This window comes from Meriones unguiculatus, chromosome 14 (genome assembly GCF_030254825.1).
Source record: "Meriones unguiculatus strain TT.TT164.6M chromosome 14, Bangor_MerUng_6.1, whole genome shotgun sequence".
NCBI classification, from domain to species: Eukaryota; Metazoa; Chordata; class Mammalia; order Rodentia; family Muridae; genus Meriones; species Meriones unguiculatus.
This window is the reverse complement of record NC_083361.1, coordinates 90,297,419-90,314,539: the sequence shown is the minus strand read 5'-3', so window position 1 is coordinate 90,314,539 and position 17,121 is coordinate 90,297,419. Positions and strand designations below refer to the sequence as shown.

The following is a 17,121-nucleotide window of genomic DNA, read 5'->3' as shown; positions in this document are numbered from 1 at the left end:
GGTCAGGCAGTTTTCAATCAATCTTTCATTTTACAAAAAGATTTTATTAGGGATATGCTCAAGTTACAATGTATACATGTGAAAATGTCTTCATGTAACACAGTACTGTGTAAAATGAACATACTCTGACAATTTTAAAGAAAGACTATTTTTTTCTTTTAAAAATTATTTCTTTATTATTTATACAATTTATTCACTTTGTATCCCTGCTGTTGCCCTCTCCTTAGTCTCCTCCCAATCCCATCTTCCCTCCCTCTCTCCACCTATGTCCCTCCCCTAGTCCACTGATAGGGGAGGACCTACTCCTCTTCCATCTGACCCTAGCCTATCAGGTCTCATCAGTACTGGCTGCATTGTCTTCCTCTGTGCCCTGGCAAAGCTGCACTTTCACTCAGGGGGAGGTGATCAGAGAGCCTGCTACTGAGTTCATGCCAGAGACAGCCCCTGTTCCCCTTACTAGGAAACCCATTTGGAGACTGAGTTTATGGGCTACATCTGAGCAGGGTTTTTTAGGTCTTCTCCATGCATGGTCTTTGGTTGGAGCATCAGTCTCTGCAGGGCCCCCAGGGCCCAGTGTATTTGGCTCTTTTGGTCTCCTTTTGGAGCTCCTGTACCCTCCATGTCTTTTTATCTCCCCCTTCTTTCATAAAATTCCATGCTCTCTGTCCAGAGTTTGGCTATGAGTCTCAGCCTCTGCTTTGATACCTTGATAAGTAGTCTTTGAGAGGCCCTCTGTGGTAGGCTCCTATCCTGTTCCCTGTCTTCTCCTGCTTCCAATGTCAATTGTATTTGCCCTTCTGACTGAAGATTGAGCATCTTCCCAAGGGTCTTAATGCTACCTTTCTTCCATTTTTCATTCAAGTCACCATTTATTTTTATTAATTTATTTTTAAATGAATTAATTACAGTTTACTCCCCTTGTATTCCAGCTGTAGCTCCCTCTCTCCTCCCCTCCCAATCCCACTCTCCCTTCCTCATCTCCTTGAATGTTCCTCCCCAAGTCCATTGATAGGGGAGGTCCTCCTCCTCTTTCCTCTGACCCTAGCCTATCAGGTCTCATCAGGACTGGCTGCATTGTCTTCCTCTGTGGTCTGCTATCCCCTCAGGGGGAAGTGATCAAAGAGCCAGCCATTGAGTTAATGTCAGAGACAGTCCCTGTTCCTCTTACTAGGGAACCCACTTGGACACAGAGCTGCCATGGGCTACATCTGTGCAGGGGTTCTAGGTTATCTCCATGCATGGTCCTGGGTTGGAGTATGAATCTCAGAAAAGAGCCCTAGGTCCATATTTTTTGGTTCTGTTGCTCTTCTTGTATCTGTTACTCTCCTGTTACCTCATATCTCCAAAATATGCTCAAGTATACAAGAAGAACATTTGCTCAACCATGTTTGTAGCAGCTTTATTCGTAAGAGCCAGAACCTAGAAACAACCCAGATGTCCCTCAACAGAGGAATGGATACAGAAATTGTGGTACATTTTCACAATGGAATACTACTCAGCAATTAAAAACAAAGAAATTATGAAATTTGAGGGCAAATGGTGGAACTAGAAAAGATCATCTTGAGTGAGGTATCCCAGAAGCAAAAAGACACACATAGTATGTACTCACTTATAAGTGGATATTAGAAATATATTATAGGATAAAAATACTATAATCTGTACACCTAAAGAAGCTAAGCAAGAATGAAGACCCTGGGTAAGATGATCAATCTTTACTCAGAAAAGCAAACAGGACAGATATCAGAAGAGGCAGAAAACAGGGAACAGGACAGGAGCCTACCATAGAGGACCTTTGAAAGACTCTACCCAGCAGCATATCAAAGCAGATGATGAGACTCATAGCCAGACTTTGGGCAGAGTGCAGGGAATCTTATGAAAGAAGGGGGAGAAAGAAAGACTATTTTGAAGAGAACTTTCAGATTTCCAAAAATTTGAGAGGATGGTACAGAGAGTTTTCATATAGCCTCTAATCCATGTTTCCTTTTATGTCATTTTACATTATTAAGTAATTTGCTACAACTAATTTCCTTGGTCAAATTATTATCCTAAATTCAGACATACTTGATCAGATTTCTTTACTTAGTTTACTTGCTTTCCTTTCATCTGTTATTTTCATTTTCCTAATCCAGGATCTCTCCCAGGTCACTATATCTCATTTAATTACAGTACCTCTGTAGGTTCTTCCTGACTGTGATATATTCTGCATTTCCACATTTTCTATAAGCTTGATGATAGTGTCCAGGATGTCTGGCCACATGTTTTTTAAGTTCTCCTTTTATTTTAATTTTTCTGATATTTTTCTCATGCTCAGGCTGAGGTTATAAATTTGGTGATAAAGGTTACAAGGTCCAACATAACACTCCAACACAAACTAGAAGAATTCTGGAAAAGGGAAATCTAGGTAAATGAACAGCAACTATAGACACAAGCATCATTAAAATAATATAGGAGGTGGAAAAAAGAATCTCAGGGGTAGATGATACAACAGAAAAATAGATCCATTGGTCAACAAAATATTGTATCTAAAACATTCCTGACACAAATGTCCAGGAAATCCAGAACACTACGAAAAGACCGAACCTAAGAATAATAGGAATAGAAGAAGGAGAACATTCCCAATGCAAAGGCCCAGAAAATATTTTCAACAAAATCATAGAAGAAAAATTCCCTAATCCAAAGATTAGGGAATGCCTGTAAGTGTACAAGAAGCTTACAGAACACCAAATAGATTGAACTGCAAAAGAAAAATTCTCCCCTCATGTAATAATCAAAACACAAAATTTACAGAACAAAGAAAGAATACTAAAATCTGCAAGGGAAATGGTCAAGTAACATATAACGACGGACCTATCAGAATTACAACTGACCTACACCTCAGCAGAGACTCTAAAAATCAGAAGGACCTGGGAAGATGTCTTGCAGTGTCCAAGAAACCACAGATGCTAACCTAGACTATTATACCAGTAAAACTTTCAGACAACATAGATGGAAAAAACAATATATTCCATGACAAAACCATAAAAACAAAGGAATAGATAATTTTACACCAGCAAAACCAAAAGAAGGGAAGTGTGGACGCATGCGCATGTGTACACGTGTGAACAGAAACACACACACACCACTATCACCACCATCAAAATAACGGGAATTAAAAATCATTGATCATTAATATCTCTCAACATCAATGGACTCAATTTTTTAATATAAAAGACACAGGCAAACAGAATGAATATAAAAACAGGATCCAATATTCTGCTGTGCATAAGAAACACACCTCAACATCAAAGATAGACATTACCTCAGAGTAAAGGGCTGTACAAAGATTTTCCAAGCAAATGGACCCAAGAAGCAAGCTGGAGTAGCCATTCTAATATCCAATAAAATAGACTTTCAACCAAAATTAATCAAAAGAGATAAGGAAGAACACTTCATTCTCATCAAAGGAAAAATCCACCAAGATGATGTATTAATTCTGAATATCTAGCCCCAAATGCAAGGGCACCCACATTCATAAAGAAAACATTACCAAAGCTTAAATCTCACCTATTAATAGTGGGAGACTTCAACACCCCACCTTTACCAGTGGACAGTTCATCCAGACAGAAACTCAACAGAGAAATAATAAAACTAACAGATATTATGAATCAAATGCATCTAAAACAGAACATTTCACCCAAACACAAAAGAATATACCTTCTTCTCAGCACCACAAGAAACTTTCTTCAAAACTAACCATATACTTGGTCACAAAACAAGTCTCAACAGATATAAAAAAATTGAAATAATCCTCTGTATCTTATCAGATCAGCATGGATTAAATATGGATATCAACAACAAAAGAAAGCCTATAAATTCATGGAAACTGAACAGCTTTTTACTCGATGGTCACTGAACCAAGAGAAAAAAATAAAGAAAATAATTAAATACTTTCTAGAATTCAATGAAAATGAATGCACACTATAGCGAAACTTATGGGACACAATGGAAGCAGTGCTAAGAGGAAAGTCCCCATCCTCCAACTTCTCCCAGGCTCACTCTTCTTCCCCACCCACTCATCACTGTGTCCTTTAAAAAAAATCAACATTGAGTCTCATTTGTTCCTCCGATATACTCTTGTAATGTGTGGTCATCCCTGGAGGAGCCTGTTAGACTTACCAGGGATCATACTCATAAATAAACAATGACAACAACAACAAAAATAAAACCAACTGTCCTCCCAGAAGCCATCAAATGAAAATAGCTCCTCGGTTTAATGTGTGTTAGAGAGTTTCAACCTAACTACTTTTAATATTCTAATTGTGGACTCCTATCTTCCACCATAAATTTAAGAGTAGGTCTGCTTAGTAAAATGAACAAACTGAACTGATATTTTACTGTTAAATTTATATTTCACTCTTGTTTTCTTTATACTAGGAGGGTATTCTATGGTTTTTCTATTTTGCTTTTTATGATTGAGGAATACCCCATTGTATTTATATACCAAACTGTGAAGCTGATGAACATTTTTGTATTATCTGGGCATCCCGAAGCCTGGGAAGGAATGCTAAGAGAATAGAGGCTGGAATGACAAAGATGCACTTTATGTTCTGGGGACGACTGAGGACTGAGTATGGAACCAGTACCAGCCTAGGAGAGGAAACTGAAGCCTCAACACTATTATAGCCCTCTTCCTCTTGAACATCACAAACACTCCCATTAAAAGAACAATGGTGATTAGAAAACTCTAGCCAGTGACCTAATTCCTCACAAGCAAGTCTCAACACAAACATACAAGAAACATAAAAATCAATGCAACATGACACTTGAAAAAAGTATTAATTAAAAAGCAATGGGTTTTAATGAGAGTGAATTAGATAATATCTCAGAAAAGAATTGAAGAAATGATTACATAAATTGTGTTAGTTATTTTTATTGCTGTGATAAAAAAACATTGACAAAAGTGACTTATGCAATAAAGAGTTTATTTGGGTTTATGGATTCAGAGTGAGAGTCTATGTGGTGAGGAATACATGGACATGTGCAATCCAAGCACAAAGCTGAGAGATCACAACTTCAGCCACATACAGAAAGTGGACTGGATGTGAAACAAAGTTATAAAGTTTCAAAACTCCCCCTTTGTCCTTTACTGGGGCTCCACCTCCTACAGGCTCCATAACTTCCCCAAACAACATCATCAGTATCAGCTGGGCACAGAGTATTCAAATGTGTGTGCTATTGAGGGCACTTACCATTCAAACAACCACATGAATGTTCAAAGAAATAACAGAGGACACCCAACTTCCTTGAAAAAAATGTGAACTTAGACTCAATAGAACCAGGGACTCTAGGGATTATGACTCAAGAGCCCATTACTGGACCTCTCTCAAGCTTTTATTCTAAGGTGTCTCAATATTTGAAGCACGAACAGAGGAACAATGATGAATGTACAAAGTAGTTCTCACCACTTTCACCAGATGTGCTCAGCGGCAGAAAATCTCAGCCAAATGAAGGCTGTTTGAAAAAATGTCTTTGAATGTCATAAATTAGAAGAAGATATATCTTGCCTGTGACATTTCTTGGGCAGAATTCACACAGCAGGAGGAAAATGTATATTATATGTAGGTTAGAAAAGTCTAATAAAGAGCTCTGAGAAAATCTTCAACATCAGAAGAGATTATTGGGAAGACAGAATATGAGAGTTTAAAGACAAGGTAGAATTAGAAAATTCAGAACATGAAAAAACTAAATAAACATGCATGAACAGCACATTTTTTCATTGAACATTTAAAAATTTTTGTTTTATATTAATTACAGTTTATTCACTTTGTATCCCAGCTGTAGCCCCCTCCTCCATCCCCTCCTAACCCCACCCTCCCTCCCTCTTGTTCTCCTATGCCCCTCCCCCAGTCCACTGATAGGGGCGGTCCTGCTCCCCTTCCATCTAACCATAGTCTATCAGGTCTCATCAGGACTGGCTGCATTGTCTTCCTCTATGGATTGGTAAGGCTGTCCCCCCCTCAGGGGCAGGTGATCAGAGAGCCAGCCCCTGTTGAACAGCACATTTAAACAAATGAGATGGTGAAAATATTAACTCTATAATCATTAATATGGAAGGATAAGAATAAGATGTTCAACCTAAAGACAAAACATTTTCAATCAAATTATAGCAGAGAACTTTCCAAATGTAGGGAAAGATATGGCCTTCCAGATATAGGAGGCATTTACACCACCACACAGTCCATACAAAAAAAAAAAAAAACCCATCCCTAATCATATTATAATTAAGTAATAAACTATATTAAAAGCTGCAATAATTAAAGGACAGTAAAAACCTTTCTTTTTTATTTTTTTACACTTTATTCACTTTGTTTCCCTCCATAAGCCCCTCCCTCCTCCCCTCCCAACCCCACCCTCCCTTCCCCTTGTTCACGCATGCCCCTCCCCAAGTCCACTGATAGGGGAGGTCTTCCTCTCCTTCCTCTGATCTTAGTCTATCAGATCACATCAGAAGTGGCTGCATTGTCATCTTCTGTGGCCTGGTAAGACTGCTCTCCCCTCAGGGGGAGGTGATCAAAGAGCAGGCCTATCAGATTGTGTCAGAGGCAGTCTCTCTTCCCATTACTATGGAACTCACTTGGACACTGAGCTGCTATGTGCTACATCTGTGCAGGGGTTCTAGGTTATCTCCATGCCTGGTACTTGGTTGGAGTATGGGTCTCTGGGAAGACCCCTGTGTTCAAATTTTCTGGTTCTGTTGCTCTCCTTGTGGGGTTCCTGTCCTCTCCATAACCTACTATTTCCCACTTCTTACATAAGATTTCATGCATTCTGCCCAACAGTTGGCCATAAAGTCTCAGCATCTGCTTTGATAGTCTACAGGGCAGAGGCTTTCAGAGGCCCTCTGTGGCAGGTTCCTAGGTTGTTTCCTGCTTTCTTCTTTTTCTGATGTCCATCTTCTTTACCTTTCTGGAAGGGGATTGAGCGTTTTAGTCAGGGTCCTCTCTCTTGCTTAGTTTCTTTAGATGTATAGATTTTAGTAGGTTTATCCTATAAGTCTATATGAGTGAGTATATAATGTGTGTGTCTTTGTGCTTCTGGGACAGCTCACTCAGGGTGATCCTTTCCATGTCCCACCATTTACCTGCAAATTTCATGATTTCCTTATTTTTCATTGTAGAGTGATACTCCATTGTGTAGATATACCACAATTTCTGCATCCATTCTTCAGTTGAGGGGCATCTGGGTTGTTTCCAGCTTCTGGCTATTACAAATAAGGCTGCTACAAACATGGTTGAGCAAATATCCTTATTGTGTACTTGAGCCTCTTTTGGATATATGCCTAGGAGTGGTATGGCTGGATCTTGAGGAAGTGCTATTCCTAGTTGTCAGAGAAAGCGCCAAATTGATTTCCAGAGTGGTTGTACAAGTTTACATTCCCACCAGCAGTGGAGGAGGGTTCCCCTTTCTCCACAACCTCTCCAGCATGTGTTGTCACTTGAGTTTTTGATCTTGGCCATTCTGATGGGTGTAAGGTGAAATCTCAAGGTTGTTTTGATTTGCATTTCCCTGATGGCTAATGAGGTTGAGCATTTCTTTAAGTGTTTCTCTGCCATTCAATATTCCTCTACAGAGAATTCTCTGTTTAGCTCTGTTCCCCATTTTTAAAATTGGATTACTTGGTTTGCTGCTTTTCACCTTCTTTAGTTCTTTATTTGTGCTGGATATTAGCCCTCTGTCAGATAAAGGGTTAGTAAAGATTCTTTTCCACTCTGTAGGCAGTTGCTTTGTTTTGATGACAGTGTCCTTTTCTTACAGAAGCTTTTCATTTTCATGAGGTCCCATTTATTGATTGTTGCTCTTAGAGTCTGTGCTGTTGGTGTTCTGTTCAGGAAGTTCTCTCCTGTACCAATGAGTTCTAGGGTATTCCCCACTTTTTTTCTACCCGATTTAATGTGTCTGGTTTTATGTTGAGGTCTTTGATCCACTTGGACTTCAGTTTTATGCAGGGTGATAAGTATGGATCTATTTTCATTTTTCTACATGTAGACATCTAGTTGGATCAGCCCCATTTGTTGAAGATGCTATCTTTTTTTCCATTGTATGGTTTTGGCATCTTTGTCAAAGATCAGGTGTCCATAAGTGTGTGGGTTTATTTCTGGGTCTTCTGTTCGGTTCCATTGATCCACCATTCTGTTTCTATGCCAGTACCATGCAGTTTTTATAACTGTTGCTCTGTAGTACAGCTTGAGAGCAGGGATGGAGATACCTCCAGAAGATCTTTTATTGTAGAGGATTGTTTTAGTAATTCTGGGTTTCTTGTTATTCCATATGAAGTTGAGAATTTTTCTTTCCAGGTCTGTAAAGAATTGTGTTGGCAATTTGATGGGAATTGCATTAAATCTGTAGATTGGTTTTGCTAAGATGGCCATTTTTACTATGTTAATTCTGCCAAGCCATGAGCAAGGGAGATCTTTCCATCTTCTGATATCTTCTTCTAATTCTAATTCTTTCTTCAGAGACTGGAAATGTTTTTCATACAAGTCTTTGACTTGCTTGGTTAGGGTTACACCAAGGTACAAGGTACAAGATATGTTCTTGTATTCAGTTTGCGAGTATTTTGTTGAGTATTTTTGCATCAATGTTCATAAGGGAGATTGGCCTGAAATTCTCTTTCTTTGTTGAGTCTTTGTGAGGTTTAGGTACCAAGGTGACTGTGGCTTCATAGAATGAGTTTGGTAATGTTGCTTCTGTTTCGATTTTGTGGAATAGTTTGAAGAGAACTGGAGTTAGCTCTTTTTTGAATGTCTGGTAGAATTCTGCGCTGAAGCCATCTGGTCCTGGGCTTTTTTTGGATGGGAGACTTTTGATGACCGCTTCTATTTCCTTGGGGAATATAGGACTATTTAATTGATTTACCTGGTCCTGATTCAGGTTTGGTAAGTCAAATTATCAAGAAAATTGTCCATTTCGTTTAGATTTTCAAATTTTGTGGCATATAGACTTTTGAAGTAAGTCCTAATGATTGTTTGGATTTCCTCAGTGTCTGTTGTTATGTCCCCCTTTTCATTTCTGATTTTGTTGATTTGGGTGGTATCTCTCTGCCTTTTAGTTAGCTTGGCTAAGGGTTTGTCGATCTTGTTGATTTTCTCAAAGAACCAGCTCTTGGTTTCATTGATTCTTTGAATTGTTTTATTTGTTTCTAATTGATTGATTTCAGCCCTGAGTTTGATTATTTCCAGCTGTCTACTCCTTTTTGGTATGTCTGCTTCTTCTTTTTCTAGGGTTTTTAAGTGAGCCATTAAGTTGCTTGAATGAGCTGTCTTGAAAACCTTTCTATGATTAAAACCAGGAGGAAGGAATTCATCACCCCCAAGCCAGCTCTATGGAATATACGTGAAAAAATTTTCAGACTAAAGAGAAAGATAAACAAACACATGAGTCTTCACTAATTAAACAAATAAAGAATAGAAAAATTCCAAATACCAAAGTTAACAAAATAATAAGAATTGATGACACCCTTTAATAACCATTCCAAATACCAATGATCTCAAGTGTTTGATCAAATGACACAGTTTAGACTGGCTTGGCGTTGCATGCCTTTACTCCCAGTACTCCAGAAGGAGTGGCAAGGTGATCTCTGTGAGTTTGAGGCCTTCTTCATCCACATATTAAGTTCCAGGTCAGACAGGGATGCACAATGGGACCCAGTCATTAAAATAAATAAATAAAAAATCACAAAGTAGCAGATTAAAAACAGGAATCTACAATGTCAGATACAGTCTTAGGATAGAAGATGGTAAAAGGTCATCTAAGTAAAATGAACTAGAGACAAGCAATGGTTTCTGTCATCCTACCTAACAAAATAAACTTCAGTTAAAATTGGAAGATTAAATAAAGACCTTTCATAGCAGCTAAAGGTGCAAACCATCAACCGAACATGAGAATATTAACTATATATGTACATAACACGGGTGGCATATACTTTCATATAACAAACACTACTAGTTGCAAAGACATATTAATCCATAACACAATAATAGTGGGTAATTTCAATTCTCCATTATCATCAGTGGGGATGTCATTCTGAGTTAAAAAAGAAGCAGAGTTAAATGACATCACAGTGTAAATGCACCCAACAGGTACAAGGCACACCATCAAAATGTAGGATAAGTGTTCTTCCCTGCACTCCATTGGACTTTCTCCTAAATGACACAAAGCAAGTTTTAATTAATGTAGGAAAATTTAAATAATCATTCTATTCTAAAAACTAACAGCAAGAGACAGTACAGAACACACAGATGCTCACAGAGATTAAATGACAAGTGCATTATTGAAGAAATGAAGAAGGACTTCAAAGAATTCCCAGGATTGCATGAAGATGAATGTAACATATCACTATCACCATCTATGCGATAAAATGACAGTAATCTTAAGAGGGAAATTCATAAATAATAGCAAGTACAGTCAAATAATTAGAGATATCTGAAATAAGTGACTTACTTATACACTCTAGGACTTTGGAGAACAATACAAGCCAAACAAAATTATTACACAGAAATAATTAAGATCAGGGCTGAATTTTTTAAAAAAGAAAATTACACAAACAATACAAATAACCAAAAAACAGTTTATCTTCAGGAAAGATACAGAACATTGACAACTTTTAGCTTAACTAACCACTAGGCATCAAGAGAAGAACCAAATTAATAAAGTTGAAAACTGAGAAAGCATAACAAATACAAATGGAATCCAGAAAATCACTAGGATATAACTAAGAATGTGTATCCCATTAGGTTACAATATCTCAAAGAAATGGATGAATTTTTCGATACATGTGACTTACAAAATTAAACCAAGATATGAAAATTTAAATAGCTTATAATGAGCAGTGAGATGGAAGTAGCAATAAAAAACCAATTCTAGCTAAAAATAGTATAGACACAGATGGATTTACTGCTGAATTCTAACCTTAAAGAATTAACACCAATACTTTCCAAATTAATGTAAAGTAGAAACTGGGGGAGAGGGAGATGCTACTAAACTTTCTCTACAATGCCGTATTATCTTAATACCACAACTGGAAAATGACTCAGACAAATATGTATATGTATACACACACTCACAAACACACACACACACACACACACACACACACACACACATCCCCTTAGTGACCACAGATGTAAAACTTCCTAAGCAAACACTTACAAACCAAATTCAAGAACACAGCAAAGAGATCATTCTTTATGATCGTCTTGGCTTCATCCCAAACATGTAGGTATGGCTAAACATATGTAAATCAATATGTCTCTCACATCAAACAAATGGATTCAAGAATAGAAATCACACGATCATCTCCATAGCTGCAGAAAAGGCTTTTGAAAAAACCCTGCTATCCCTTTATGATAAAAACCCCAAGGCAACTAGACACGGAAGGAATGTATCTCAGACAACACTTTGTCCTTCTTTTTCCTCGTACAAACTGTAGCATCAAATGCTGTGCTTAATTTTTTTGGGGGGGATTGATTTGTGTTGGATTTTCAGTCCCTCATTTGAACAACTGAGGGTTCTGCAAATGCAAACACAGGTATCTGCTAAAATTCAGACGCTTAATCTCTTAGCCCTGATTATAACGGAGGCATTTATTATGATTTTATCACACTCAGACATTATGCTAATCATGTTCATCTAATGTTATCTAAGACATACTATCTTTATATTCTGCAGATAAACATTATCAAACTAATAGAGTCTATGGTAGAGCTAATCTTCAATCTAGTATTCTTTTCTTCTAGAAACCAAATATTTAATTAGAACCATGCACTGTTTCTCTAAAGAAGCCATGTCAGACCCGTGATAAGTCCTGTTAGCAAGATGGGAGTCCTGACTATGTTATTTTTCCATTCTCTTTACAGCCATTTGGGAGACTTTCAAGAAGTAGCGCAGCCCAGGATCCATTCACACTAATGATTAGGAATTCTCCCGGGTACTCTTAACAGCTCCAGAGACAGCTTCTAACACCCCAACTCCCTACTTCATTCACCTCATTTAAAAGGAGCTACTGTATTACAGGACATTCTGAAGACAATGGTAAAACTTTACATACAGCAGGAGGGTGTGAGGGAAAGCGAGGCTCCTCCTTCCTGTCCAAGCTTGGTCTTAATTTCCAGGCTTTGATTGAGCTCTTTGCCTTATGGTAGGATGCCTGCCCTGAGCTTGGCTAGTATTTTAGCCAATGCCACTCCAGGGCTGCTGGTAAAGAAGAGAAGGCCTGAGGTTAACTAAGGAAATGGGTCAGACTGAGAGTGAAGTGTTATTACTTAGATTTGATTCTTCTGGCATAGATGTAGCCAAGTTTGTTTTTTTTTTTCTACAGTACCTCTCTATCCTATCAAATAATGATTGCAATGTTAACTTTCCAATGAAGGAAAATTTTGGTTCTCATCTTATGGAGACATAGCAGACCTTCCACAGAGACAGGTTTGTTTGTGTTTGTGTGTGTGCTCACTCGAGCGGTGTTTATATTTAAACAAATAGACAGTTTTTCAAAAACTCTACAGAAAAAGCTGAACAAACTGTTAGAAAACTTGGCAGTGAAAATGATGTTTTAACAGAAAATTCCTGACTCTGGGAACAAATTCTCAGTCACCTGGGGAAACATTTTTACCTTCACATTTGTATGTATGAATGTTTAAGACAATAATGGAGGTTTGGAGTATTACCTTGTAAGGCCCGCCCAGAGTTAGTGGGAACCCTAACCATGTGCCAAGTCATTGTTACATTAGTCTCAGACTCACAGGCACCCCTGTCTCTGACTTTTTTGGCTCCGGTCAAGTCAGTCAAAGAACACTGTATCTTCTTATTATGTACCATAGCTGATCATATTTGCTGTGAATAAAGGTAATTCTGATGTGGTCCCTGTACTTGATCAGCGATAGGCACACAGAAAGACAAGTTTTTTAAGAGGTGATTTGTTAAGACCTCCTGTGGAGGTAATTAGATAATGCTGCAGGCATCTTTGTTAGCTGAGAATAGGTGTTTGTAAATGGGCAGATTTGCATGCATAAGTCTAGTGTGATTGGGAGTTTTGGAATGGAGAATGGGAGAAGATATTGGGAAAATTTCTAGGAGCAAATAACTATGTGTAAATGTGATATGGCTGTACGTTGGACCTTTGTCACATAGGTACTTAACAATAATTACTCTTCATTGTCAGCTTGCCTAGTTTAAAAAATCACCATAGAAACACCCCTTTGTGTGAACCTGTGAGGGTGTGTCCAGAAAGGTTTAACTGAGGAGAGAAGGCTCACCCTGAATGTGGGCAGTGCTATTTTGTGGGCTGGGATCCAGAACAAAATAAATAGAACAAGCTAAGTGCCAGAATTTATCTCTCTCGTGCTTCCTGACTATGGATGTAATATGACCCCTAACCTCACATTTCTGCCCCTACAACCTCTTCACCTTGAATCTTCAAACTGCGAGCCAAAACAGACCCTTCCTTCCATAAGTTGAATTTGTTAGGCATTTTGTCACAATAGCAAGTAACTTACTGAGGTGTGTGGTTTGTATCACAGAGTTTGGTTCAGAGTGTCTACACACAGGTGAGCAAGCCACTAAAGCACCAGTTAGTTAAACCAAGTGCAGTGGAAGCTTTCTCCTCAGGCCACAGGGCAACTTTGTTCTTAAAGCCTGCGATGAGCTGAAACGTGTGTCACTTAGACTCACTGCTCCCTCCAGATGCTAATAGTAGGTTACATGGATGTGTTTTTGTCTTTTTCATGTTTTAAAGTGAAATGCATATAGCAGTCTTCAAGCTGGACTAAAATGTGTTCTTCAGTCTGGATGTGAAATGCTATTATCTCTATTTGATTCTTGTCTCCGAGAATTTACCATCTTCCAAACACATGAATCAACTCAAACGGACATTAAAATATCCTCCGTTTCTAGCGGTAAATGTCAGAAATATTTTTATTCAACATTCCAATTGCTGAAGATACTTCTAAGTATTTAGTCATAATTTTTTGAAATGTAGTTGTTTTAGAGCCACCATTCTATATAACAAGTAACGTGCTCGTATAATCAAATGGACTCATTATCATGCTAAGAAAGCTCATATGTCGCCTTCATATCTGTTTTCTAAAATTATCCTCACAACTGTATTTTAATATAACTAGTTTTTTAGGAACTACATTTACTCTGTTATGTACAAAGTACATATACAAAATAAATATATATTTATTTTGATGTACTTTTGAACACTATTTTGAGATTCCTTTGTCAGATACATAAAGAATTGATAGCTCAACCCTTTCCTAGGACCCTAACTGTATGCTTTAAATTTGCTTTCTTTTCAGAGAACACTATTTTTAATTTAAAAGATTTATTTATTTATTATGTACACAATGTTCTGTCTGCATGTACACCTGCATGCCAGAAGAGGGCACCAGATCTCATTATAGATGTGAGTCACCATGGGGTTGCTGGGAATTGAACTCAGAAGACCTCTGGAAGAGCGAACAGTGCTCTTAACCTCTGAGCCATCTCTCCAGCCCCTTATTATTATTTTAAAAAGCATTATTATTATCAAAAATGTATTTAACTTCTCTAAGGATATCGTATAAGTATACAATCAAAGTATTTTGAGTTACTTAATTCATGACCGGGGACTGAGTAATGTACTGCTTCATGATTTCTAAAGGACACAGTAAAAATGACATCATTTTCAGAGTGGTCTTTGGGAGGAAGTGACAGATGATGACCGGCTCAATGCAGGGTGTAGTACTGTCTGAACACAGCAGAAAGCTGGCTGAGCGGGTGGCTTACATGGAGGTTCCATTGTGGCGATGATGTATCCACTGTCTTGGAACTTCATTCACAGTGGGTGCGGGCAGAGCTACAGCTGGTGCTGTGCACAGGCTTGCCAAAGACTGTCCACCACAGTTACCCTTTGAGTTGTTACTCTTCTTCAGGACAGCTTATTTTCTCTATTTAGGAAATGAGTTCCAAAGGCATTTCAGCTGTTTATTAAACCTGAAGTTTTTGTGACTGTCCTTTCAGGGAAGAGACAACTTGTCCAAAAATATCCTTTAAAAATTCAACCAATCATAAGATGGGTGGAATATGAGAACTGCATAAGCCACGAGGAGTCCACTGATAACACACTGAGAGCATGATATCCTGTAGCATGATAATCTTCTGAAGAACCAGTAGAGGAAGTTTTGAAATGGTTCCCAGTGACTGGGGCTATCTCTAAGCCCTCCAAACTCTGAATGAAATAATTTTATATCACACAAAACACCCATGTTAATAGACTTCTTGCTGAAAAAGCTGATGAACTATGAGACAGACAAATCAGACACAGGTGACTGAATTTCTCCTCCTCGGACTCTCTGATGACCCACACACCCAGAAGCTGCTATTCGTTTTATTTCTGGGTGTCTATCTGGTAACTGTGCTTGGAAACCTGCTTCTCATGTTCCTTGTTCAGGCTGACTCTCGGCTTCACAAACCCATGTATTTTTTTCTGTGTAACTTGTCTCTGGCTGACCTCTGCTTTTCTACCAACATCGTTCCCCAGGCCCTCAGCCATCTCCTTTCAAGGAAAAAGACCATTTCGTTCAGACGCTGCGCAGCTCAGCTTCTGCTCTTCCTCATTTTTGGGTGCACACAATGTGCCCTTTTGGCTGTGATGGCCTACGATCGGTATGTGGCTATCTGCAACCCTCTGCATTACCCTAGCATCATGATGTGGAGGGTGTGTATCCAACTGGCTGCAGCATCATGGACAAGTGGCCTTTTAGTGTCCGTGGTGGACACCACTTTCACACTAAGCCTGCCCTATCGAGGAAGCAACACTGTTGCTCATTTCTTTTGTGAGGCTCCTGCCCTGTTGATCCTGGCGTCTACAGACACTCATGCTTCTGAGATGGCCATCTTCCTCATGGGGGTTGTGATTCTACTGGTACCTGTCTCCCTAATTCTGGTGTCCTATGGCCATATCATAGTCACTGTGGTGAAGATGAAATCAGTTGCAGGAAGGCTCAAGGCATTTTCTACCTGTGGTTCCCACCTCATGGTTGTCATCCTTTTTTATGGGTCAGCAATTATCACCTACATGACCCCGAAGTCTTCCAAAGAACAGGAGAAACTAGTGTCTGTTTTCTATGCAATGGTGACACCAATGCTCAACCCGCTCATCTACAGCCTGAGAAACAAAGATGTAAAGGGAGCTCTGTGGAGAGTAGTCTCAAAGACCTTCTCCAGCAGGCCCAGAGGCGCCCACTGACACAGGTCCTCTCAGCCTCCTAACACAAGCTGTGGGGAGATGCTCATCACTGAGCCCTCTCCATGGGCACACACTGTAGCCTTTATTTCATACTTCCTTTGTGGAAGGAGAAAGATAATCATATATGGAGTGATAAGAGGGAAGATACACTTCCTTCTAATTTATCCTTTGACAGTGAAGAAATTCTGAGCATCTGTCTCTTCTTTTTTCTGATAAACAATGTGCCCTCCTGGCAGTGATGCCCTGTGGTTGGTATGTGGCAAGCTTTAACCCTATGTATTACCCAGACATCATGACACAGAGGTATTTGCTAAGAATTAGAAAATATCCTAAGACAAACATATCTTTTAAACTATGGCTTATGTTGTTGTCTATCCCAGATCCTAGTTTAGGTTTTCTTTTGTTAGTTCTGAAATAATTTACACTATAAAATAAAAATTTGAAAATATTAGATAATACCTGACTTATCTGGGTGCTACGGGTGAGTGCCTATGTGTGTAGCTATATAGCTGTATGTGTCTGAGGTAGGTACTGAAGACAGTAACAGTGAAGTAGAATGAAGGCCGTCTTGACAGTTCACACTCTTTTTAAAGACATGAAGATCTTACTGATCAGGATGCCCCATAAAGGTGAATGCAGAGCTAACAGTTATCTCCAGGATTTTTCTGGTTAGCTTTTGTCTGGATGACCTGTCTATTGGCAAGAGTGAGGTGTGGGAGTTTCCCACTATCAGTGTGTGAGGGGCAGTATGTGATTTGAGCTGTAGTAGTGTTTCGTTTACTAACTTGAATGCCTGTGTTTAGTGCAGAGCTGTTAAGAAGTGCAATGTGCTTACTAGGGAACCCACTTGGTTACTG

The 17,121-nt window shown here is 38.8% G+C and overlaps 1 protein-coding gene across 1 annotated transcript; it reads left to right on the top strand.

The window, feature by feature from the left end:
- The first annotated feature begins 15,218 nt into the window (after positions 1 to 15,218).
- Positions 15,219 to 16,269, top strand: LOC110541799 (olfactory receptor 2D2). Its single transcript, XM_021628493.2, has one exon. The coding sequence runs from the start codon at positions 15,317 to 15,319 to the stop codon at positions 16,262 to 16,264; it is 948 nt and encodes a 315-aa protein (XP_021484168.1). The 5' UTR covers positions 15,219 to 15,316; the 3' UTR covers positions 16,265 to 16,269.
- Positions 16,270 to 17,121: the final 852 nt, after the last annotated feature.